The sequence below is a fragment of the Haliotis cracherodii genome, unplaced genomic scaffold (assembly GCF_022045235.1).
Source record: "Haliotis cracherodii isolate W230 unplaced genomic scaffold, xgHalCrac1.p SCAF_1, whole genome shotgun sequence".
Classification (NCBI taxonomy): domain Eukaryota; kingdom Metazoa; phylum Mollusca; class Gastropoda; order Lepetellida; family Haliotidae; genus Haliotis; species Haliotis cracherodii.
The window spans coordinates 66,211,887-66,239,768 of record NW_027266264.1 but is presented as its reverse complement, the minus strand read 5'-3'; the positions used below and the strand labels follow the sequence as shown (position 1 = coordinate 66,239,768).

The 27,882-nt window shown below is 37.4% G+C and overlaps 2 protein-coding genes across 2 annotated transcripts in view; one reads left to right on the top strand and one right to left on the bottom strand.

Moving 5' to 3' along the window:
- LOC139459078 (stAR-related lipid transfer protein 5-like) overlaps positions 1–13,936 on the bottom strand; it is an 88,350-nt gene extending 74,414 nt beyond the window's left edge. Inside the window, exon 1 of the mRNA XM_071240558.1 lies at positions 13,715–13,936. Within this exon, the coding sequence (XP_071096659.1) occupies positions 13,715–13,828 (114 nt within the window). The 5' untranslated portion in view covers positions 13,829–13,936. The remainder of the gene's footprint in view (positions 1–13,714) is intronic.
- Positions 13,937–14,177: 241 nt separating this feature from the next.
- Positions 14,178–27,265, top strand: LOC139467424 (HCLS1-associated protein X-1-like). Its single transcript, XM_071248990.1, has 7 exons — positions 14,178–14,361; positions 19,059–19,222; positions 21,221–21,354; positions 22,443–22,506; positions 23,215–23,360; positions 25,256–25,409; positions 26,291–27,265. The coding sequence occupies exons 1-7, from the start codon at positions 14,279–14,281 to the stop codon at positions 26,443–26,445; spliced, it is 900 nt and encodes a 299-aa protein (XP_071105091.1). The 5' UTR covers positions 14,178–14,278; the 3' UTR covers positions 26,446–27,265.
- The last annotated feature ends 617 nt before the right edge of the window (positions 27,266–27,882 follow it).

The window sequence follows — 27,882 nt, the reverse complement described above, 5'->3', positions numbered from 1 at the left end:
ATTGTTTAGCATCAAGCTAATAGGGACACAGTGGATGTGTGTGTCATAAATGTTCTGCTTGTATCTACCTGGACAGCTGTGGTACAAGTAAGGTGGAATTTCACCTGTTGTGACAGCAAATTACCTGTCAGTAGGCCTGGGAGAGGGAGTGTAAACTTCTCAGTGCCTGGAGAAAACTGTCTGGCCTAGCGGTGTCTACCGGGGCCAGACAGGTCATGACCTGCTGCAGTACCTACTGCCGTGGTGAAAACACACTGTCTGGGGTGGGGGGAGAAGAGTGAGAGATGAATGGATTATAGCGGTAGACATATGTATAGGATGGGGGTCAGAATGTTTGGTATGGAAGGGTGAAGTGGATTAAAGAGGTAGATCCAGTCTGGGGTGGGGGGCAGAATGTTTGGGTATAGAAGGGTGAAGGGATTAAAGAGGCAGGCATATGTATAGGATGGGGGTCAGAATGTTTGGTATGGAAGGGTGAAGTGGATTAAAGAGGTAGACCCAGTCTGTGGTAGGGGGAAGAATGTTTGGGTATAGAAGGGTGAAGGGATTAAAGAGGTAGACCCAGTGGGGTGGGGGGAGACTTAGTTTTGGGTGTATATCAGGATGCATGGGCAAGGTTTGGCTGGATTAGGACAAAGCAAGGATTAGCTGGATTAGGACAAAGCAAGGATTAGCTGGATTAGGACAAAGCAAGGATTGGTTGGATAAGGACAAAGCAAGGTTTAGCTGGATTACGACAAAGCAAGGGTTAGCTGGATTAGGACAAAGCAAGGGTTGGTTGGATTAGGACAAAGCAAAGGTTGGTTGGATTAGGACAAAGCAAGTGTTAGCTGGATTAGGACAAAGCAAGGTTTAGCTGGATTAGGACAAAGCAAGGATTAGTTGGATTAGGACAAAGCAAGGATTAGTTGGATAAGGACAAAGCAAGGATTAGTTGGATAAGGACAATGGGTAGAAGCAGGTTTCATTGTATTTTCTTTTTCACTATTTCAATCATGGCTTGCCTGCATTATGAAGATCAGTTGAAGTACTTACTCATATATCTAATTCCATTGAAGTAAAAAATAATAATTCATAATAGCAATAAAGCTGCAAAGGAAAAGGTTATTCTTTTCCGAGATGAGTGTATCAACATGATCAAGTATAAACACAACTGGAACTCAATAACTGGGAAATAGGTTTCCACTTCATTCTGATAAATAAGATGCGAAAAAACTCACACATATAATAGTTCCAAAGCATGTTAACACAAGAGTGTCTCTGCTTTAAGTTTTGAAATAAATAGGTTACAGGTATACAGCTCATAGTGGAGCACTGTCAAACAGACAAGTCAACGTCCGCATCTTCCTTGTCAAAGAAAAAAATTCAAAGAAAATATTTAAAACTCTCACCCACAATAAACAACTGCCATTTCAGTCTCGAGCTTCAAAACAGAGGACAAAAACTACTTGATGGCATGTTTGCCATGGCCAAGTTGTCATGAAAGAGAAACATGACAATCGTTGAGCACATCGAGAATAGCAGAATCACAGCCCCAAAATGCCATATTAAATGCACAAAATGGGTATGCGAGAGAGCTTGAGGTCTGCGTAAGCCTGTGTCTGTCTGTGTGTCCTCACACACGGTTGCCTCAACCATGTGTATTCTATGATGGCAATGTCATCAGGTGGGTATTACTTGTCTGTTACTGCTTTCTTAGCAAACTTGCTTCAAGCCATGTTTTGCCAAGCAACTCAGGATCCAAACATGATGGGGGCAGCAGAGTGTCAGCATTGTATTTCGCCAAACCTGACCATTAAAGGGGAAGTTCACACAAAAATCAAAATAATTTCCTTTAACTTTTGATAGCAAAATTAACATAAATTCATATGAAATGAACAAAAATATGAATTCATAACATAAATTATACATGATAATTTATATAAGATTTTAACTTTCACAAGAATTTGATCTAAATTATAAAATACCATTGTTTATCTCCCCTTCGTTATGATGCGATTAGTGCGATCTTTACACGTCAGTGTCTAACTTGCTTTGTGACAGAAGAGAAGGCATAAAAACATATGAATCTCATGTCCTAACTTCTATCGGTGTCACGAAAGCATAACCAAGGGACATCACTCTCAGATTATTTAGAGTTCCTATCGTTAAGGTATGAAGCCTCAGGCAAGAGCATACCAGTGCAATGTGGACATCCTAAATAGTGACGAGATCTTGGAGGAGAAAAAACTACATTTCCATATATGTGTGCTCTATTCTGTATTCAGGTAATCGCACTTCCTTGATGCAAGATATCAAGCATTACTCTAAACATATTCAGTCAAAACCGACAATTAAACAGTGTAGCCAACATTCATGTTGATTTTGTAGAGACACAGGTGTTGACATGGTACATCAACTTTCATGTACACTTGCCCGCTGACATTGCTTCACTCAAGAGAGTAAGTCAAAAGTCACAAATCAGTCTTCTCTGCGAACTAACAACTCCAATGGACTTCACGTCAGCTCATTACGACAAATGTGCTATTCGCACAGCATGATTATGATGATAAACACTGACGAGAGGTTACAACTGACTTAACAACTGTCTGTAAGGTCAAAATGTTGACTTTGTCATTTACAATTCTTGAATAACATAAGAAAACATACTGCATAATTGATATATATTCTACATTTCAGCAGTTTCTTAACTTGCTACACATAAAGAAGTGTCATGTATTCATGTTCTCCCAGCTTCTAAATGCCTATCAGTGACTTCAGTTTCTTAAAGGTAACCAATGCTCCAACTTAGTATTGAAATGTGGACAGCTTTTTCTTCGCAGATTCAACATTTGCCTATTATGAACTATTATTGGATAGACCTGTTTGCAGTGCTTATTGGCATCTGGTGATTATGCGGGCTAATTAAATTGGCACTGAAGAGATGACTGAGAATTGGTGTATTGTTGCCCTTTAGGTGTCTTAAATTGACGACAACCACCTAAACGAGGCAATAAATGCAACCATCACTGATTCTCCTCCCTCCTGCTAAGCAGAGAAAAACAGTATCATAATAATCAACTGTTTCCTTCTGGCAATAAGCAGCTTAAAAAATCATGGCCATGTTATAATGCAAAAGATTATAAAATATTCTATTCTTTGATAGATTACATCCACTAGATGTGCATAATACATAACGTAAAATCAATATCATTCATCTTGAAAAACCTTCAACTCCAGATTCTACAGTATATCACGATACCATCCTGCTACACATATCCATAACCTTGTGGCAGGGATAATGTGTTTCAAGGTCAAGCTAAAACTTTGGTTCAGAAGTCAGCTGAGGTTACCAAAACACTTATTACTACAGAGAGCCGTGAAGATCCGGGGTAGAATTGGTCGTCAGCAACCCATGCTTGCCGTAAAAGGCGACAATACTTGTCGTAAGAGGCGACCAAGGGGATCGGGTAGTCAGGCTAGCTGACATGGTTGATACATGTCATTGTATCCCAACTGCATGGATCAATGCTCTTGATGTCAATCACTGGATTGTCTGGTCCAGACTCCATTATTTACAGACCGCCGCCATATAGCTGGAATATTGCTGAGTGGGGTGTTAAACAACAAATAAACAAACAAACTACAGAATGAGGCTGTGCTCAAGTGGTCAAAAAGAAGACATTGAACTCTGAATGAATAATGAAATAATGTTGCAGCCAAAATTCTGGATCCACAACAATGACATCACTTTTAGACAACCACCAGTCACATGTATAAGTCACATGATCAAAATTAGGTTTGTGAAGGTCACTAAGTTAAAGTTTGGTCAAATAAACATAAAATAACTGACAGAAAGTAAATAGGCTACAGGTGTCACATTCACAGTCTTCCAAAATAATATGATCATTTGAGTCACACAACTCGTCTCATTAGAAAAATGAAATATACTCCTGAAAAGTTAACTATTGTAACATGGACAGAATTCGGTGGTCCTTAACATTTTTTCAGCAGTATGTCTTTGACTAGTCTTATAAAAATGGGACTTATCCCAATTGAATCATGTCAAGGATTTGAGATGAAAACATCGTATCTAATTCATTATGACAATGTATCCTTTTAAGAATTACAACAATAGTGTTAGAACTCCTAAAGATTCATACAGGTATTTACATACCACATTACATCATCATGATCATATAATTACATCCACATTTAAAAATAGAAAAACTTTGTGATGATTCACATTCTTCTGAAAGGAAAATAAATCTGTAAATCTGAGGCAAACACTTCACCTGGAGCCATCTTTAATCAAATAAGCTGAGTATGTATAAGGTCAAGGAAAAAAGGCAGCTAACAGGGTGAACACCGTGCTTTTCCAACTCTTGATGTGTGTACATATTAGTTCAGTATGACATTTTTATTGATTCTCCCTACTTCCAAGGCGGCGTTATAGTGGCGTTATACTCCAAGCTAACATCTTCAATCATATTTCTTTGTGTCATACAGCCTGATATGACACCCTCGCCAAGCCATTTATCACGGCCAGCATATCTATGTCATCTCGGCTTCAATCTTGACAAATCTCTCAGTGTCCACTACCCACCAGTGTAGCCTTCCAAGTTTCTGTATTGATTTGGTGGAATCTTTGAATTGCCAGAGCTGTAAGAGGGCAAGACGGCAAGAACTTGGGTCAAACAATCAGGCCTCTCTAAGAAATGGTGGGATAACACACAGACTTGTTATCACCCATGACCTTTGCAAAAACATGGCTCCTTTTCTCAATCTTTTTAAAAAGTAATCTGCTAAATCTACACTGATTTTCTGGTTTCAAAAATGTAGAATAACAACTTACTCACCCCTCATCTTGGTTTATCAATATATAGCGAAATACTGACTTTTATTACATATTTAGCATTTTTTATTGAGGAAATGCACGCACATAAAACATATATATTAATTTTCCTATCAATTAAATGAAAAATATCAGTCATTTTACATTCAACTTCAGTTAACTTGGCTGGATCTAATTTTCCCAGAAATGATAAAGCATATCTCACCAAATGAACCTTATTGTCAGACCCATGTAATCTGAGCCATAACATTATTTAGGCTTTGAGTGAAAAGAAAAGAAATATTTGAAAGAGTTATTACACATATAACTGAACACCCATGAAACAAGCGAGAACTTCTGATATTTTGCTGTCAGTTACTATCAGGCGTGTCTGTGCCACATCAGATACTGCCAGCAACAAGAATGAGGAGACGCACGCCTGATGACTGAGATACAATCTACACCAGCCTCAGCAACAACATGCACTGCTACTTCATGGTCGAGTGGCAAGGGGTATGCTTTTTCTGCTGCATCAGCGACTTTTTCAGCTGATATGAAAAGGGGATGAGTTCAGGACTGTGGTTCCTGAAGAAACATCTTCTTGGTGCACATTACTACAAATGATGACAGTATATCAACACTCAAGGAATGAAATGATGTGCAATTAATTTCCTTTTATTCTCTATCCTGAAATAGAACAGATGTAATAAGGACTTTCCCTTCAGATACCTTGATAATAAGGGCTAATTTCTCAGAAATTTATATAAAAAAACATAGTCAGTAGGGCTGGGATGAGTCCTAATTTACTATCCGGGTACCCACCCACCTATTACCCTACCCAGGTACCCCCTGTAGGTGTCAAGAGATAGGTACAAAATGTCCGATTGGGAAACGTTTGACCGTACTCCTGTCAAAATATATTAAGATACACGTATAAACCGATCTGGTCATGCATACACTGAAATTGACTGAAGTTTTATCTTTATGCAAACATATAAAGTCAGAAGGAATGTGTGCACAGTCAGAAAGAAATGTGAACATTTGTCATTTATAGTGTGAACATAGAATTCGAGATATTTTGTGCCATTAAAGAATATAATCATGTAGCTAACCACGGGTCTGGGTAGTCCTGTGGGTACCCGGGTACTACTCAGTACCCACCCCACCCGAGTACCCAAGTTATCCATGCCAGCCCTAATAGTCAGTGATCATAAGCCATGCTATGATAGTGGATGTGTTTTGTGTCTTACGATCTAAATATTCAAAAAAAGACTTACATCATTCTCATGTCTTTCAGAAGTCAGTTCTCTGAAATAACCAGGGCTATCATCGAATTTACGATTATTTATATACAGATTTTATGTTGATGTTTACTTATTGCCTTCATTTTCTTGTAAACAGACTAAAAAAAATAATAAAAAGAAAACAGTCGAAAAAGATATTCGTGGAAATGACTCCTGGAAAATGTCTGAATTTAAGTGCAATATCTTATATCCACAAACATTTCAGGATGGGTCCATCAATGAATGCATGGAGACTGCAGTGCCATATCTAAGAGATACTGTTCATCTTGGGAGTGGAAACCAGTTATCTTCCTACCTACCGACCCCCTACACCTTCACCTGGCAAAGCATGCACAACTCATCGCCAACCAAATAAACATGTTATCCGAGCACCTCAATAACCAACTTTTCTTCATGAAAAGTACAAGTATATGTATCTTACTGGAACATTTCTTCATGCTACAAATACTGCAATAGATACAATAATGATAAACATTTTCAGCAGTAAAGATTGTTTGTATGTTAGTTGTTAAATGCTGTATTTAGCAACATTCCAGTGGTCTGTAAATAATTGAGTCTGAACCAGACAAGCCAGTGATTGACATCATGAGCATCACAGATGGTTTATTTACATGTCATGTTAGGGTAAATACCGAGAATAGACATGTCATTAGTGGTAGTGACTAAAAGGTTAGTTATCTAAAAAATACAATATTAGATATAGATACCATAATGATCAATATTTTCAGCAGTTGCGTATCGGTATTCATGTCAATTTGATCATACATTTCATGTCATAAATATCTAAATAAGACATCAAAATTACGATTATTTAGTTAGGTTTTCACTCTTAACAGGATACAGAAGAGATACAGAAAAATCTAAATTGTGAAATGTCCCTCCACAAAGTCTTAGACTTCACGTCCAGCCACTTTTAAAAGACACACTTGTTCGCATTGTTCTGTGCATGTTGAAATGTCAGCCCTACAGGTCACACAAGCTGCCTGTATCGTTGACCAGGTGAAATTTACCATTCAATTGAAAGAATGCCAGACCTCGCTGCCTATACAAGCTTATTCAAATAAAACAACACACTTGTGCACACAGCTTCTTTTTATGAGAGGTTAAACAAAAATAGAAATGATTTCACATGTGGACGGAAAGCCCCCTTTCTTCCTTCCCATGTCATCATGGCAGATCTGTATATCAGTAATGTCATCACCATGTCTGCATACCGTTTATCATAACTATCAACACTTTTATTTGCAATTTGATTCCAAAAAGCATTTGTCAATAAGAGCCAGATTATTGATGCCTGAGTCACGTCAACGCTTGAGGAAATAGTTTTTCTTCACTTCCTGATTGAAAGAAATTGCATTCTTTAATGATTACATATTTCCTACAAGAGTAGAATATTCTGTTCAGTTCAGACTAGTTTGAATTCATTACTGAAAACAAAACAAAAAATACTTGCTACCCAAAGGATTGTGAACCTGGTGAACACACTAGTTGATCTAGAGCTATTTAAAGAGTTCATCCAAATTTAGTCTTGAATGAGGTAATTAAAATAAATTATGTATCAATTTTCTAATTAATTGTCCATTATTTCCTTGTATCAATATTTTTTTCCTATAATTAACCAACCCTCAAGAAATGCAAAGTCATTAAAAAAACTGATGTCAATAAGTTTTACAATGACAGGGTGTTCAAAGGTCAATTAAACTGATTGTGTATCCCAACATGCATCAGTGGAACAGGTGTGGAACAGGTGTGAAACACGAATCAAGTTAATCAGCAGGTACACAAAGGTGTCAATGGCAAACAGGCATTCATGGTGTCTAGACCTACATACTGCTAACCTCAGCTTAATGAGCAGGCCTCACGTAGATTTAGGCTTAAAACACCTGACTCTCATGGTCATTCATGCTAAATATAATTTCGGACCTTATCACCATTTCTTCACATTAAATCTTTCAAACAACAACGATAAGGTAAAATGTTTAAGAAAGATAATGGACAGATACACAAGGAAATTGCACTTAAGATAATGATAGTGTCATTGTGTTTCAAGAATTACGCCCAGTTGTGTCTAGATAAATAACGTCTTCGCAAGAAATCAGGATAGGTTTTGGCTTCAATGCTGAAATCAAATCTGTGAAACTCAGCCTATTAAGTGAAACTCTATACACACGTGGGAACACGTTTGTTATCTAAACACAGTAATGACAATATCTAAATATTTGGCTGTGATTCTTGTCATTTAATCACATGTGTACAGGTATAAATTATGCAATCTTCCAATTAATTCATTACCAAGAAAAAATTATATATATATCTTATCTTTTCTCCATTACCAGGCCAATTTATTGTGTATCTTCCAATTAACTTATTTCTGAGAAAAAATTGTATATCTGATCTTTTTTCCTAAATACAAGAAATGTGAAAAAAAAAAAATGTACAAAATGTATGTCATTGAAAGTATGCTTTTTTAAATACTTTTGTTAAAACTTCAAGAGGTTTAACAAATTAACCTCAAATTAACCCAAACCCCAAACCCGTGTTATTTTTTTTGGAATAGACCAACAAGACATAAAAAAAAAAAAACCTGGGTTTTTGGTGCAATAGAAGTGGCAACAATCATAAAGAGAGTTTATGCTAAAATATACACAGTTCTGTCATGTCAGGATATTACTTATATAGTTCTGTTGTACAGGATCCGCCTGCCTCAGCTAACACTGTTGACTATGACAAATACTGCTGCACTCTGTTCTTGAAGAGTGAAGCCAAGGTGGGAAGGCAAGGGATTGACAAAGGGATGTTAATGCATAGAGTGCCTGGCTCGATTGTCCGTGCCATATTGTACTAGTTTGTCTGTTTGTGTTGCCGCATGCTTATCCCTGAGTCAAAAAGCTCCATGCTCCTTGTTATGTGCAACATGTCGTGTAAATTGTTCCTTTGAGAAACTCATTATGCATTAACAGCTGAAAGTAAAGGTGTGGGTTTCACTAGAGGCTCTGTGCACCTGAATCAGATATAGACGCTGTGCTATGTCAAGAATTTGAAATGTGGGGAAAGGATTGTACACTATTTAGAGAATACCTAATGAGCTGCAGAGGAGTTACAGATTATATGCTAGTCAAAAGAAGTTAAAGAATATCGATTCTTTCATATCACTGTAGTTGATCTGTTATGGCATATAACTATAGTAAGATGATAGAATTGGGCAATTAACCATAACAAGTCCTTGTAATTGGTCTAGGCAGTGACATAACTGACCAATCAGCTTTGTACAAATATCAATGATTCATAACAATAAATCCTTCACTCAGATGTAGGATATTGTACTACCAGTTTCAAAATAGGTCAACTTTTTATATTTGTTTGTTTATAGAGTTCATATTTACAAATCCTGGTCAATAGGTAGAAAAAAAATAAAAATATAGAAAACAATAATTTATTTGGTTCTTCCAAAATGTTGTTGCCAAGTGCACACTGTCAGTTAAGCTTGTCTAATCATACTATTATAACCTTTTGTCTTGTATATGCGAAATTCGGATGTTGTGCCAAAGTCAGTTTTAAACTTGATTGTTTATTCAAGTGTGTAGGTAAACGTAGGTTCACATAGCAGTGCAATTACCATGTCTAGCAAGTGCTTTTCCCCCGCAAACAAGGTCATCCTGTTGGTTTACGATTACGCTAGATCTACAATTATGTTATCAGGTTTGTATTTCTTTCTTATCACTTGTTGGTTCATTTGGTTTAATAACTAATCTGAAACTAAAATTAATTTTCACCCTGAATATACAATAATCCTTTTCATTACATATGAATTAAGTAATCATTAGGCTAGTTATCCATTATCAGCTGATATCAAATATGTAAGACTATCATTAATTACATTCTCTTTAATACAGATGTTTCTACTTAATACGAACAAGGCTATTAAATAATAATGATATAGATGGAAGCTTTAAGCGAGTGGTAGGATGTAGCAAAAATGCAACATTTGCTACGTGTGATTATGTCAGCAAAAGATAAAAAGTGAGTGAGTGGGTGGGTGAGTGAGTGAGTGAGTGAGTGAGTGAGTGAGTGAGTGAGCTAAACCAGTGGTAAATAGCATGACCTACAATCAAGTCATCACTGTCAAGTCAATCAGCCAGGTCACACTTTGTAACCAACCTATCCCACTTGTATCATCTCTTACAACAGGAATAAGATGGGATCTAACCAAGAATCCCTATGGTGCCTCGAACTGTATCAGAGATACTGTCTAAACTTCACATGTCTAATCATAAACTACTTAAACAAAATATTTTTATCTTGCAGTTATCTTATCAAATTGATAATTGTGCCAAAAGCATCTATTTAAGTATCATATCTTTCAAACCCAATTGAACACCAGTTATTAATACCAAACTGTGTCAAGTTTCAACGGAAATCAATATCAATATGGATCCACTTTAGATATGAGTCTTTGTTGGTTCAGAAATTGACAATCTTCAAGCACACTGAATACACCTTAGGAACAAGCCCTGGTGTGCCCAAACAGTAGCATTGCCAGGCAGAAATTTAATTCAGTGTTTTAGAGAGCAGGAAACAGGTTGATAAGGTTGCTAAATAAAGACTTTGATCAACTCTTGGCTCTTCGGACCACCAAGGCTTAGCAAGTCAGGCTTGAAACTAAAGCCAGACTCCTCTATTACACTGAATTAGTAAAATCCCCACACAGATAGGAAAGGAACCTGTTTAACTCCTGTCTTTAATTGGATATATCTGGTGATTTAAATTGATGAAAGGTAAACCAACATTTTCATTTCAAAAATGACATCTGATAACATTGATAAGTATTACATTCTAAAATCTATCACTGATGCAAACCTTAGGTAATGATAATGCAAACTGATTAACATGTCTTTTGAACTACCGGTATTTCATTTTCTATTTTTAAACCCTAAGAAAAGGGAGTACCCTCCTTGTTAAAATCACCAATCAAGTTTCACACGAGATTCACAAAGAGAGTGGCCCCACCATATTTTATACTACCTGAACAAACACATCAAATAATTCCATACCAGTGTCAAAAGAAGTTCATGGTAACCAATGTCAAAAGAAGTTCATGGTAACCAATCCTTGAAATTTAACAACAATACCAAACAATGTTCTATAAATACAGATCATTGTCTCCACAATTACTTAGTATTGAAACCTATTGAATAAAACTTGCAACCCTTTTGATATGACCTGAAGTCAACTAAACTCACATTACAAATAGCTAATTCAACAAAGTTCCCATGAGGGCCAAGTGAAGTAAGACAAGTACTAGGGCAATTGAGTTAATGACACAACATTCACAGACCCAGTCCATAAATCACAATAACACCATACAGTTGAGGGCGTTGGGAAGGCCAAGAATTCTGTGTACGTCAGTCGCTATTACTCAACCCTGCAAACAGTGTGAGGTCTTATGAATGGACCCTCCTCTCTCCCCAACTTCCTTGCACAGAATGTCATGGCTTCCACAGATCGCACATCATATCCTGCCTACTTAGTAGAAACATGTTTCTCATAGGCTGCGTGTACATGTGGGGGCTCCATGAAATAGATGTGTTATCAATTACATAACTACATATCTACGTAACAGCTGAGGAAAGGTTTAGTTTTCTTAAATGAATGCGTTCAAGAATTATTTTTTTCTTCCTGATCCTGAGCACTTGTTTGTTTGTTTGTTTGTTTTTTGTTTAACGCCTCACTCACCAATATTCCGGCTATATGACAGCGGTCTGTAAACAATCGAGTCTGGACCAGACAATCCAGTGATTGAGATCATGAGCATTGAACCACACAATTTGGATACGATGACATGCATCAACTAAGTCAGCAAGCCTGACCACCTGATCCCGTTAGTCGCCTCCTACAACAAGTATGGGTTGCTGAAGGCATGTCCTCTACCCAGATCTCCACAGGTTTCTCAGCACTTGAACTTAGTACACTGACATTATGATATTACAATGGATTGCACTGTCAGTGAAAATGAGGCTTAAATTTATGTAAATCAGTTACGGTGGAAAACAAAACATTTAAGTATCGTGATAATGCTGTTGAATATAAACCGAAAGTTTCAATTTCCTTCAAGATATTATGCATATTGACTACGTGACCTCTAAACAAGGCTCATTGTGATTGCCTGCTTCAAACATCAACTTGAGGAAGGCCATCAAAATCTTGTTTCTTCTATGATCACCGCCCAAAACTTAAATTCTTACACTCCCTCATTTTTTTATATATTTATATGCTAAATCTAAATCCAGTTTCTAATGTGTTCTATTACAAAGTTTCATTTCATGATAAAGACAGAATGAGTCAGTGCAATGCAGTTTTTTGTGTTCTGGCAAACACGAAATGTTGAAAGATGGAAACATTCAAAATTCTGAAACTCAAATGACGGACATCAAAATGATAACACACGTGATGATGAAAAATACAAGTTTGCCAAACCACTGAGTAAAGAATTGTGAGGAGAAACATTAATGTGTTTTCTGAAGCCTAATGATGAGAATTGTTATGGCATTCAGAAGTGGTGCAAAACAGGATATAAATGCAATAAATCAGAATGTTTAATGTTTATGTAACACAATTTTCATTCATAACTCAAGATAAATGTGTTGTTCCCTCCAAGAAAATTATTTACAGACACTAAAAGTACATGATAAAACTTAAAAATACACATTAAGGTTCATGAAAAACAATCTATTGGGTACATAAACAACTGATATGACCTGATGGGTTGTCACTTTTTGAAAGTTATTTCCAGTGAGAATGCCATGATGTTTGGCAGAGTGTGTAATACGAGGACTTATTTGACTGGGTTATGTATGTACAGGAGAGAGTTATGATCCGGACACGTCTGCGATGTGAAAAATAGACTTATTCCTCATTAGTTCCAAAATCCATGCATACCACGATGCAAGTTTTGAAAAAAACCTGCATGTACATAAAGTTCATATTTATTAATTTACACTTAAGAAATTGGCTGTTCAGTTTTTGTCATGAAAAATAAAAATAAAATTGTGTTTATAAGAACTGTGATAATTACCAAAGCATTAGACTTATCAGTCTTAGGAATGGCCATTAGACAACTAAACCGTGATTTGGGATAAATTGTAAAAACTAATACAGTCAAATTTTCTTAATAAATCCCAGTTTCATGAAAACATGAATGTTGGACTTGTGATATTGAATGAATTCTTTGTTAATGATATTGATTCACTATAAATTAGTTTTCATATTTCAATACTTCTCAAAAGCCCACCCCACCCCCCACCCCCCCATAATAATAATAATAATAATAATAATAATAATCGACGTCATTTGATTGAACAAAATAAAATATCCTTAAACAATAATAACCATAAAATACTATATTTATTTTCAAAGAAACAATTTGACCTTCTAATATAATTTATGAATCTTTAATTTCATTTCTCATCCTAATACGATAACATGTTGAATGGATATCAACGCATTATAAACCAGCGATAAGTCCAATAAATGTCATAACGCTCCAAAAATTTATATCACAATGTAACAAAATCAATATATTATCGAATCACTGACATACCGTTTTCTTTGCTACCTCCCATCCACTGTCATCGTTGTAATATCCTCGACATGTTGCTACTGTTTGTTTGGCTATGTCGTGGTAGTAGTTGTCGTCACGTTTTTGCTCACCCATGTTTACTGACTGAACGAAGCCTACAGTAAAGCGACTCTCGTCTGCCTGCAGTTGACAACGTCTGTTCTCGCACTGTCGGTAAATGCAATGTTATAACACTCCAGACATTAGCTCGTGCCCCTTGACCCTAAATGACCTGTCAAAGGTTGGAGGTGAGGGAGAAATCATTTAGTGTAAACGCTACGCATTGAAACCGTGCCTTTTAGATTAGCTTTCTAGAATCAGTATTTTCGGTTGGAGGCGTATAACATGTTTGGTAGATATATATAGAGGGAAAAGGTATAATTGTGTTTATTTCAAGTATTGTTGTAGTATTAATCCCTTGCAATAATAAATGCTCGGCCAAAGATGGCGATGGGAACAATCCCGAGGCCGTTTTAGATGATGCAAGGATATATATCTGAAACAAGACGTAGCTGAGGTAGCGGGGAGTTGTGTTAAGAGTTAGCCATGGACCCAAGAGATCTCTTTCGTGGAATATTTGGATTTAACAGACATCGATTTGATGGGTCAGAACGACACAGAAATGACAGGTGATTCTGTAGTTGGCTTTGACGTTATGTAATATAGGCCTAAAACCTGTAATATTCATCAGCAGATGGGATGGCAGTGAATGATCCTTGACCAAACATCTCTGATATATTTGGGATTTGTCAGACTTTTCTTAAAGGATCCTGGTACATTTGGACTTTGAACAAATTGTTCGACATTTTTGCAAACTGCCTGTTGACCAATAACAAATATATTCATATATGCTTATTTCATATTTTGTAAGATCAAAATAATGTTAAAACAAAATGATATACTCAGTCATTGGTATTAGTCATATACGTTGAGTTCATACAGAATATCACCTTTGAGATTCAGGGTATTAGATAATCGAGTCTGGACCAGACAATCCAGTGAATTACATCATGAACATGGATCGACAGAATTTGGGTTACGCAAGTCAGCGAGCCTGACCACCCGATCCCGTTAGTCACCTTTTACTACAAGCATAGTCGCCTTTAACGGCAAGCATGGGTTGCTGAAGACCTATTCTACCCCGGATCTTGAATCAGATAGGAATACAATCAGGCCTTTTTGTAAAATGTGTTGTCACAGCGGCCCACAACTACATTACAGGTAGCAGGCTCTGATTTGTATTGCCTAACATATTACGGTAGAACACAGACAGAGCGAACAAAAGGATACAACAAATCCCCGTTTATCTCCTATATAATGTTATATAACATTTACGTTCATAAGGGACGCCCTACAGCAAACTAACGGATATAGCGAACTGATATCTGATCACCGACAAGCCAATCTACCATTAATTAGTCACGTGTATAGCGAACTGATAAATCTCACACAGTGTAAAGTGTCACTGTACGCAATCAGCAGTGACAGATCAACCTTGTTAAACAATGTTATTGCATTGTGTTAATCTTACCTGTACATGTTATTGGACTAATCTTGTTTGTAAAACAGACATGAAATATATAAATTTTATGAGATGGTGTCAAAGTGTCAGTTCATTTGCACATGCTATCATGGCGGGCGATAGTAAGAGTTATTAAATGAATGTTATGAAATTTTATCAATTGAATGCTATGAAGTGATAACTGCTAATACAAGTCAGTGCTGCAATTACACATATTGTGTTTTGTTTTATCCAAGATGGGGGACGTTCCCGAGAGAAAACTTATGTAATGAACAACAGATATAACAAACTGATTTCTCTGGTCCCTTGTTGTTCGTTATATCTATGTTCTACTGTAATTAATCCATACAAGCCTGTTTTATTTTCTGCCCCCATTATGTCCTCTGCATGTGTATATTTTTGTCATCTGACTGTCCCCTCTCTGTTGTGTCTATATAAATGTTCATCTGCTGTGTTTTGCATTATTGTTATTGTTATTATTATTATTATTTTTAATCATTATTAGTAGTACATGTAGTAGTATTACACCCCAATGGCAAGGTTTGTTCCTAATATCAGTCACTGGTTTTTCTTGTCCATACTTGATCATTTAAAGGCCTCCCTCATATGGCTTGAATATTACTGAGTGCAATGTTAAGAAGATTCTAGGCTTGAGGAAATAGACTGTCACAGCAAATTTATTACAAGTCCTTGAAATGCCACAACCAGTGTCTATGTGTTCAAATTTAAAATGTATAGAAATTTAGAATGAATGATTACCAAGATCTGAGGGCCATAATGGCAGCAGGGTTAAAAGTTAAAACTAGCCTGCAAGTAAAAAAAACTAGCCTGCAAGTAAAAAAAACTAGCCTGCAAGTTTTTACCCGGACTAGTAAAGCTTTTGAGTTTAGTTATGGTGTGGGATCATTTTGGTCTTTACCTGTTTTGATAATGATAATTAAACAAGTGATTAGATTAGTTTATTTATATACCCCCCCACCCCAGATAATATTTTGGGAGCTGATTACGTGATCAATGATTAGGGCTTGGTAAACTAATTAAGTTACAGTATTCGGCGTAATAAGCGCATGTTGGCAAGGGGCAGCGCTTACTGAAACCATACCCAAGTAAAGTTTGTTTTGGTCACAATCTATTTTGATAAAGATGTATGATTAAATCAGTGATTAAGTCACTGATTACGTTTTGTACCATGCTCCCAGATAACACTTTGGCAGCTGATGGGGGCTTGTTAAAACCAGGCACAAGTTAACCTGTTCGTGACTGGGTGTTAGTGAAAGTTTAGTTCAAATGTTGGTGAAGCTAACATTTTTTTGATAATAGTTACAAGACAATTATATATCCCTTCTACACTGCTGTTTTCTGTAAACATCTGTAATATAGACAAACAAATACTGACTGTCATGTAAATGTTTGGACTTCGTAGGGTATGCTTATTAAAATTTCTTACAGATTGTCTGAAATTTGGATAGGGAGTGCTCAATAGTGGAACAGGGCGGTTAGCAGGAGATGTCTACTAGGGCTGCAACGAATACACTATGAGGCGAATACTATTCGTATCATGCATATAGGGTAACAACGAATAGCAATTCATAAATACAATAACAAGTCAGCAGTTGATGTATTTTTTGTTATATTCAGTGAAACAATAACAACATAGATTATTTGAAATGGTTTGTTAATTATTAATGTATTATACATTTATATACTGCACTTTTCCAGGAACTAGTATCTGCACAAATGTGACAATGACCAGTGACCACAATACTGTCAAATTAAATATTATGAGAGTGTTGTCTTTTGAAGACATCTTTGCATATAATATGTTCTTATGGATATTTTTAGGTACAGGGTATGTAAATGCACATGATTGCATATTCATAAATATTCGATTCTAGTGGCCACAATTAACGAATTCAATTCATGAATGGATACGGTTCGATTCACTGAATACGCGAGTGAATCGTAAGAGCCCTAATGTCTACCAGGGTCATCTACCGGTATATGTTTCTGCTGATAATTGTAGTGTCCATTGACTGTATATGTTTCCCCAGAAGCGTAATCCTGGTCAATAAGTGTTCAGTGGATTGTTGAGTTGTGAAAATGTTCCTGTTGCCAGAAGGGAACCAGCTGGTAGCTGTGGACCAGATGTACTACAGGTGTATACATGATTTGTTGGGGATGATAAGTTCTCAGCGGAACTTTGGATGTTTTTGTTTAAAAAACTATTGTTTCAGAACAAGTTTCTTTTGGTTAATCTTTGTTTTTTTTTCAGAATCTGGTTCTGAATTGCTATCTGTTTGATTAATAGATTAATTAGGATATAAATATACATGTATTGTATTTTCAATGTAGAACTAGGTTTTAAATAGATTTAATAATGCTAAGTTGAATTTAGAACTGGACATGTGCTCAAACAGTGTTTTGTTTACATTGTTATAGTTTATATTACAGTTACATGTATGGCATGTATGGCAGGCATTTAAGGTGTGTAGCACAGTTACTTTGTAATCAGTTAGCACCCCTAGGGAAAAATAAAGCAAACCTTGCCAGGTTCTGCACTTATGTCAGTTGTCACACTGCTCACTGTCACACAAAAGATATGATGTGACAGTTGGACATTGAAAAGTACCAAATTTAAATCTCTCTGGGTCCCTTAAACTTGAGATCTAATTTAAATCTCTGACTTACCTGTCAGAATAGAGTATTCTCCAAATTCACGGTACAAGTTATATTGATCACAGTAGCAAAATGAACAGTTTTGTTGACAACTTTCATTATTCATTCTGAGACTAAAATAATTGAAAGTAGCCCTTAAGCTCTATACCTTATTTCAGAACACAGGCATAGTTTGCAGTGATTTTGTACTGTATTGTTATCATGGTTAAGAGACAGCCTTCGTGGTCTAGTGTTAGAGCGTCCACCCGGAGAGCGGAAGGTCCGGGGTTTGATCCCTGGCCGCGTAATACCAAAAGACGTTAAACGATGGTACTTGGTGTTACCCTGTCTGGTGTTCGGCATTTAAGGGCTAAAACAAGGACTGGTCGGCTCGGAATCAGTATACTGTGTCAGAGTTGGGTATTTATGTTAAACTGCGGCATGGTATCTCAGTGTGCTAGCACTATAAATCAGCATCAGTCCGGACTAGTACAAGCAGCCACACACACACACGTGCATGCACCTCGCTATATAAGTGCAATAATCTTGGACGTGACGTTAAACCCAATTTCACCTCACCTATCATGGTTATGAATATCATTTTTGAATTTCTTAGGTCAAATCGTGTGCCACTTTACAGCAGTAAAAACTAACATTTCTAGTCCACTGGTCCTTACAATGATAACATAGAGCAATACCTTTAAAAATGAAAAATTTCTACTGGTCCTTATGATACCTTAACTATTGGGCAGTTGGGCAAGGACTACAGGACTAGTGCCAATTTCTAACGCTGACTAATCATAATTCTCTTCAGTTGACATTATGAATATGAATTGTTTTGAGTTTTGACATGCTTTATATATACTGGTACATAAACAGCAGTTTGTGGTATTGATAAGAAGTTGACTCTATTCAATGACAGGTCATATTCACTATTTTGATTATCGCCACAAACATCTTACTCATCATTTGGAAAAACAAATGTAGAACATTATGGCTTACTTTCAAAGTTGGTACATCCTGAAGACACTGAAGACAGTATAACAGTTCTGACACAAGTTAATATGACCAGGCCTGAGGGTTGTTTGGCTTTCACATGTGCAGTAGGACGTGACATCATTTGACAATGATACATATTCATTTGTACAGATTCTTTGATGACGATGATGATGATTTTGCTGAATATGATGATGGCACTGACACAGACCACATGTTCCATCACTTCCATGACGAAATGCAGAAACAGATGGACAGTCTCCATCAGCAGATGGAGGAAATGTTCAAACAGTTCGGAGCAGTGGACTTTCCTTCAGGTAGCGTGGAGCTCTAGACTAGCATTAGGCCACCTTGTTGTGGCGAAACATACTAAATTGATCTCTGTTTTGCCTTGATTTTGAGTTCGGACACTGTTCGTTACATTTTGGTGACTTTAGACTAAATAGAGCAGGTGCAATGATAGAAAATATTGATTGGAGGGTATGATAGACTGATATAGAGATTTTATGGCTGCTTCAATCAAAGCTCGGACATAATAGTTTTATTCTTATCCCGGTAATCTACTGATCATGCTCATTGTAGTGTCTGTATACAAGAAAAACATATCCTTTAATGAAATATTTTACCTAGTACTAAGAACTTAACAATCCTGAAGCACATCTTTGGCAAAATAGGTTCTTCCCTCTGGTTGCAATAAGAGGTGTCTCAAATATGGAAATAAGGTCTATATTGGCCATGGAGCTGCAGAATTTGGTTAGTACTTGGATGGGTGACCATCTATCAGCTATTACCTGGCGACAGTGTCACATCCATTCATGGATAGCCTTTTTCTGAACAGTGATCAATCTTGATATTTTAAACAAATTCCATACAACAGCTGATAGTATCATTTGTATAATGATCAAAGTGTCTGACATATTTGTATAGTGATCAAAGTGTCCGTAATATTTGTAAAGTGATCAAAGCGTCAGACATATCTGCATTATGATCAAAGTGTCCGACATATTTGCATTATGATCAAAGTGTCTGACATATTTGTATAGTGATCAAAGCGTCCGACATATTTGTATAGTGATCAAAGTGTCCGACATATCTGCATTATGATCAAAGTGTCTGACATATTTGTATAGTGATCAAAGCGTCCGACATATTTGTATAGTGATCAAAGTGTCCGACATATTTGTATAGTGATCAAAGTGTCCGACATATTTGTATAGTGATCAAAGTGTCCGACATATTTGTATAGTGATCAAAGTGTGCGACATATTTGTATAGTGATGAAAGTGTCAGACATGTTTGCATTATGATCAAAGTGCCTGACATATCTGTATAGTGATGAAAGTGTCAGACATGTTTGCATTATGATCAAAGTGCCTGACATATTTGTATAGTGATGAAAGTGTCAGACATGTTTGCATTATGATCAAAGTGCCTGACATATTTGTATAGTGATGAAAGTGTCCGACATGTTTGCATTATGATCAAAGTGCCTGACATATTTGTATAGTGATCAAAGCGTCCGACATATTTGTATAGTGATCAAAGTGTCCGACATATTTGTATAGTGATCAAAGTGTGCGACATATTTGTATAGTGATGAAAGTGTCAGACATGTTTGCATTATGATCAAAGTGCCTGACATATTTGTATAGTGATGAAAGTGTCAGACATGTTTGCATTATGATCAAAGTGCCTGACATATTTGTATAGTGATGAAAGTGTCAGACATGTTTGCATTATGATCAAAGTGCCTGACATATTTGTATAGTGATCAAAGCGTCCGACATATTTGTATAGTGATCAAAGTGTGCGACATATTTGTATAGTGATCAAAGCATCCGACATATTTGTATAGTGATCAAAGTGTCCGACATATCTGCATTATGATCAAAGTGTCTGACATATTTGTATAGTGATCAAAGTGTCAGACATGTTTGCATTATGATCAAAGTGCCTGACATATTTGTATAGTGATCAAAGCGTCCGACATATTTGTATAGTGATCAAAGTGTCCGACATATTTGTATAGTGATCAAAGTGTGCGACATATTTGTATAGTGATCAAAGTGCCTGACATATTTGATAGTGATTAAAGTGTCAGACATATTTGTATAGTGATCAAAGTGTGCGACATATTTGTATAGTGATCAAAGTGCCTGACATATTTGTATAGTGATGAAAGTGTCAGACATGTTTGCATTATGATCAAAGTGTCCGACATATTTGTGCCTGTAGTGGCTGAGGTTAAGTTAGAAACCACGTATGAATAATGCTGAGAGTTAGTACACATTCTGTCCCCTCTCTGTGTCTGCCAGTGCAACCAGGGGAGCCAAGTGCACCAGCTGTAACAAAGAAGCCCCGAGACAAAATGCTGAAGCCGGGCCAGTCGGAGGGAAGTCCCGCCAGTCCATCTCTGGAAGACCAACCTAGGCTTGATGCCCCATCACTGGTACTATACTTTACTTCTCATGGTAGAGCTTGAAACATGGCCCGTCCACTCTTACTTCCTTCAGTTAATGGGGGCACAGTTAGCCGAGTCATCGTTGTGTCCCATAGGAGTGCAAGCAACCTATGATTGTGGGTTTGAATCCTGGTTCCCCCTGATCATGTTTCTATTTTTGTCAGCACCATTCATGTGCTCTTGTGTTTGTTTTGTGTTTGTGACCTGTATCACGTCCGCCTTTCCTCCCACGCCAAGGTGAGGTGGGGTCAGGCGTAATGGGCTTTAACGTCACATTCAAAATTATTGCTTATATAGCAACATGCATATTTTGACACACTTGTGCTAGTCTGGGTAGTTTGGGAACTGTTCGATAGTGCTAGCCGAGTGACATACTATGTCACAGTTTAACATGGATACCCCACTCAGACACAGTGTACTGTCTCCAAACCGACCAGTTTATGTTATATTTTCTTAATGCCAGGCAGGGTAACAACAACTGCCATCATTTAAGGTCTTAAGGTTTGACTCTGGGCAGACAATCTATCCCCTGACCCCACATCAAGCTGACATTCCATGATATGACTGGAATACTGTTGAACCAAGCAGGCTAGTCGTCGAAGTGTTCACAATGGTGTTGAAGCCACTCACTCACTCACTCACTCACTCACTCACTCACTCACTCACTCACTCACTCACTCACTCACTCACTCACTCACTCACTCACTCACTCACTCACTCACTCACTCACTCACTCACTCACTCAGTTTATTAAACTGCCATGCCTATAACGGTGAGAAGGGACAGTCATACATTTAAAGTTAAAGATGAGGATCGAGTGGGGAGACTCTGTCACTTGGCTGTGTGCCATCGTGCCCCAAAGACATGGATTGTTGCTGATTCTGTTAGTCACTGGATTGTTTGACCCTGACTTGATTAGCTACAGGCTGCCATAATATTGCTGGAATATTGCTAACTGTGTTGTAAAACATTAAACACTGTAGATCCAAGACAATAAAAATGTTTTCAGTGATCTTTGTTTTGTGAACTGTTTTCATGCCTGTGATATATAATCACACAAATGTTTATATTTTCAGTTTAGGAGATTTTTCACAGTCCCCCGATTTGGTCAAATACAGCAAGAGGAAAAAGTGGACAAAGGTTTGCAATCCTGTTTAATATTGTCATTGTTATAACTTTATGTCGGCAGCATTCAACAGTAAAATAATGCATTGAAGTTTTTGATCAGATTAAACAGTAGGTACAATATTAAAAAAATACATAAGTTAATTATTTGCAATTTAAGGACTGATAGTGTTTCATGTCTTGGCATATATGGAGGACCCAGGTTCACTTCCACACAAGGGCACCAGGTTTACACATTTCTATTGATAATGTTTATCTTTGTATATAAACTACTGTATTCGACGTAATAAGCACCCCGCTCTAATAGGCGCCCACAGCGATATTTGCTAAGATATTGGCTCGTGAACAGTCCCAATTAGCACCCCTTCCGAAAGATCAATGTACACCAGACTTATATATTTGTGTTTAATACGCACTCGTGTGTTATATGCACCCTTAATTATGGGCAATTAAATTCTGGAAAAATATATCTCTCGTATATAAACATTTCAGGCTGTCAGGATAAACAATGAAATTTATCTTTCAACTCTGTTTTTTTCACCAAAATAATATTCTAATAAGAGCCCTGTATTTTTAATTTCGAGCTTATTATGTCGAATACGGTAAGTATCAATTTCTTAAATTCAGAGTATTATAGTCCGTACGTTTTTATTGTCTTGGATCTATCTCAGTGGCTCGTTCCCTCCCTCCCTCCCTCACTCACTGTGTGTTTGTCTTGTCTAGATCTGGACAATGATGTGGAAGGCAAGGACCTATCAAGAATCCTAACACCAGTGCAGCCAGAAAGAAGGGGGATGTTTCCCCACGGCCCTGGAATATTTTCTCACCACGGCAGTGTTTCCATAACAACCATAAGAGGAGCTGATGGGGTATGACATTTATCTTTTCATTATTATGAGTAGGCATCGAACCTGTGTGTGATATGGTGTAGTATTACCCATATAACCTGCCGCAGTTTAACATGGATACCCCACTCATGACACAGAATAATGACTCCGAGCTAACCAGTCCTTGTTTTATCCCTTAATGCTGCGCACCAGGGTAACAGCGCATGCCATCTTTTAATGTCTTTTGGTATGACACGGCCAGGGATTAACCCCCGACCTTCAGATCTCCTGGCAGACACTCTATCCACTAGACCATGGAGGTGGTCTGTCAGCTAATGAATGAAATAAGGTCGTGTAAAACTCATGGAAGTTAAATAACCCAATCCCATGCATGAACATTTGAGAACCTGATACTGTAGATGGCAGCAAAGCTTGTATAGGTTGGTCTGAGCACTAGTAGGGGCGGTCGGGTAGCCTAGTGGTTAAAGCGTTCGCCCGTCACGCAAAAGACCAGGGTTCGATTCCCGACATGGGTACAATGTGTGAAGCCCATTTCTGGTGTCCCCCGCTGTGATATTGCTGGAATATTGTTAAAAGCGGCGTAAAACCATACTCACTCACTCACTCTGAGCATTGGTAGGTTCCCACTTGTTTGGTCCAGGCTGTGGCTTGTTTTGTTGTTTAAATACGTCACATAGCAGCTGTGTGTATTCCCAGGTGATCAGTGTCCAAAATAACTGCTTGCCTGCCTGCCCCTGTCTGATAACTTTTCTGTCAGGCTGCATAAAATTTGCTTCTTCCTATAATTTGAAGACAACTTATGCTTTCAGTTTTATTTTAACTCCTTGTAGATTCTCAAGTATTTGTTGGCATCACTTCAACTGAATCAAGACGTGATTTGTCTCTTAATTTTTCACGATTTTTCAATATTTGTAATGTATGAATGCGGGCAGGTATCTTTGACGATGGACAGGCAACATTTATAGGTCACCTGCCCGACTATCTTGTTGGATTTTAAAATTATTTCAAACACTGCAGTTGATTGAGGAATTACAGGGATTTATATAGACCTCAGAGGCAAAATTAATGTCAGTATAATTCCCAAATTAAGCGCTTCCCAATTCATGCTCTAATAGTTACTAATTTATAGCTTTGTAGATAACTTGACCAATATAGAGGAAGGTTCTTTGATGCTTGGTTTTAGATTATTGCATTGAGTTCAGTGTTAAAATACAGTGTTAAATAGGAACATAAGAACTTTAAATTTTTGTTAACAACTTGTCTGCCAAGGGCAATTAGATTGGAATCCTAGATATATCTGTGAATTAGTGTATACCACAAACCCAGGAAGTGTTAATGATGATTAGGTACAAAGTTGATATTAGCCATACTTGATGTCTAGTGAGCATGGTGAAGATTGTTTGAAATATGTAACTTGACTGTGTAAAGCAGACCTACATACCTGGTAGATGTTATCAGGATGTTGTGTTCCATAGGAGAGTGTAAACAAATTCAGACAATCCAGTGATTGACATTATGAGCATCGATCCACGCAATTGGTATACAATGACATCCATCAACCAAGTCAGCGAGCCTAACCACCCGGTCCCTTTAGTCGCCTCTTACGACAAGCATAGTCGCCTTTTACGCAAGCATGGGTTACTGAAGACCTATTTACCCCGGATCTTCACGGGTCTCATCACAAGTACTTCACTCTTGTTCATTGATCTGTGCATGCAGTCAATGCAGTATAAGAAAAACATGAAATTTGGGCAAGTGGATTATGACTGTGGGCAAATGAAAGGTCAGTCCACACATGCCATGTCAGTGAACTGTCCCACATTTGTTTGACCGCTGGTTCATGATATTCTTTCTCCGCTGTTTATAACAGCAGTAACTTCATGTCACTAACTCATCATATTTTCATGTCCCCACAGAAACTTGAACAGAGGAAGACGGTGATAGACTCTGATGGGAATGAAGAAACAACTGTCACTCGGCAAGTCGGAGACAAGTCCCACACGATCCGGACCAAGAAGGATGAGTTTGGTGTTGTTGAAGAGAATCAGACAATGAAAAATATAGATAAAGGTAAATATTTGTCTGTTGTGGCTTTGAGATTGGTGTTTAAGCTCACCTGTCCTGAAGAGCCACATCTGCACATCTACATCAAAGCTTTGTAGGCAAGCTTCACATGGTAGTACCTCATTCCCTGCACTCTTTACTGTGAAGGTAACGAATGGGTCGCTTTAGTCTATTATGTCGTTAAACAGTTTTGTGTAATACTCTGCAACAATGTCTGTTATGAATACAGTTATCCCTCGCTATTGTGCTTTCGATAAAGCGTTACCTCGGTTACTACGCGCGGTAACGCATGGCTCCCAAAATTTATGTACACTTTTAATACTGAGAGCTTTACACAGACATGATTGTATTGTTGTTCATTGTTCATTTGCACATAACGCTTCTCATTGCATAATCAATGTGCGAGACAAGGCGAAGATCGTGAGATTGGCCGAGTGCGCTCCCCCGCCTCGGCCTCGGCCAAACGGCTCATCGTCTATAACGCCCACCAATTATTTGGACCCCATTGGTAGCGTTGTAGCGAGGGACCACTGTACAATGTGTTTCTACTTCTAAAAAATCCAGAGCCAAATAGGCCCCCAGGGCTAAACAGGTCCCCAGGTGCTCTTTTCACAAAGCAAATTTAGCTACCGCAAGTCCATGTGAAACTGTGGAAGTTACGATGGTTGTAGTGTTACAAATACTTTGTGTAACTGAGCCCATGAATGTTGTAAAAGCTGACTGTTAAATCAGGATTGTGCGACCACAACAAATGTTTGTCATTGTTCTAACAACCAACCACTGGTTTACCTGGACAAGACATTTGTTTCCTTGAAGATGTGATATGCTTAAATACTGATGACAGCAAAGTACACCACCATTCACTGACATGTGATTTTCTTGTACAGATGATCTGACATTGTTTGATGAGCAGTGGCAGAACAAAGGGAGACAATCCACAGATCCACGGGATGCCATGGTTATTCCAAAGAGTGACTCCGATGAAACCAGATCTATTTTCAGGAACCTGTTTGGATTTGACTTGAGTGGGAAGAAAAATTGATTTGTAGCAAGACTGTTTATGAAGTAAGAAGACTAGAAGGTTGATGTGTTGGCCCTTTGTGATACGGTTGTGGAATAAGATTTTCAGTTTCGGTACAAATACAACAGCCCTCAACAGTCGCAGAGGAACTGTTGGACTGGAATAACACACCTTCAGGGATTATTATTATTTTTTTTTATAGTTCATTTACTAATGGAATGAATACTATCTGTATCTTTTCATCTCTGCTGCAAAACGGTGTCAATTCCTTGAACTTGGAATTTGTTTATATTATTAAGTCTATGATTGATTCCAGCTAATTGATTGACAAGATTAATTCTATGTTAATGTTTGGGGATGGGAAATAGTATTCCATTAATTTGATGCTTCATGGCACACCTGTAGACAATAAAAACTACAATTAGAACCAAAAGAAAATATGTTTTGCATATTTATTAAGGTGAGGGGCCAACTGTTTGGGTTAAAATAGTTGGAAGTACTGCACTGGGTGCTCTTTTGGGGGATCCCAACAAATGCCATGGGGATAGTGGAGGAATTGGTGTGCTGTCTTGAAGCTAGAACAGGCTTAGAGGTTCATTAAGGAAAGGACTCGTGTGAAATACCTTTGTGTACAATTCATTTTAACATGTTAAATCCTTCCTTTTGAAATTACTAGTTGAGAAAGATAACTGATATTGACATTGTTTCTCAAGTCTCAAATAGTGGCTTGGTTGGACCCTGCTATTTATCTCAATTTCTTAAGTTTGTGTAGTCAAATATTGAATGAATGTTGATTTATGAAAAGTGTATGTTTTTGTTATGTACGAAAATAAATATTTATTTACCAGTACCTTGGGTATATTGTTTTATTGTTTGCGGGTTTTTTCACCACAGAAATGTTTGTGGTAAACATTCATCACCTGCATCATTGTGGCCTATGATTACACTCAGTGAGAGTGAGGCATTATTTAAGCCTTATCGTAACAAGAAGTTATGCATTAAGAATACATATATTTAGACTAAAAAAAACCTGTCATCAATGGACAGTAAACAAACTAGAATATCACAGATTAATATTTAAAACTAGCATACAACCATAACAATATATCACTATATGTTACAATACAATATAAAAAAAAAGAGACGTTTGTATATATACCTGTCCGATTTTACACACCAAGTATGAAGAATGTACCACTAGTTGTCCAGACAGGAAGATTAAATATGTATACACAGTATACTGACATTGGCTATTGATGGGTGAGTCGACCTGACTCCATCACAAGGATCCCGACAGCAAAAAAGAATCCATTTGGTCTCCCAAAACCAAGAGGTTTAGACCAACCAGACCCAATAAATAAGTTAAGGCCATTTCTTGTGGTACAGAAAAGGCATAATACACATTGATGATTTACCATGGGAACAACTATGAATGGTGAATATTATGCCAACTTCTTG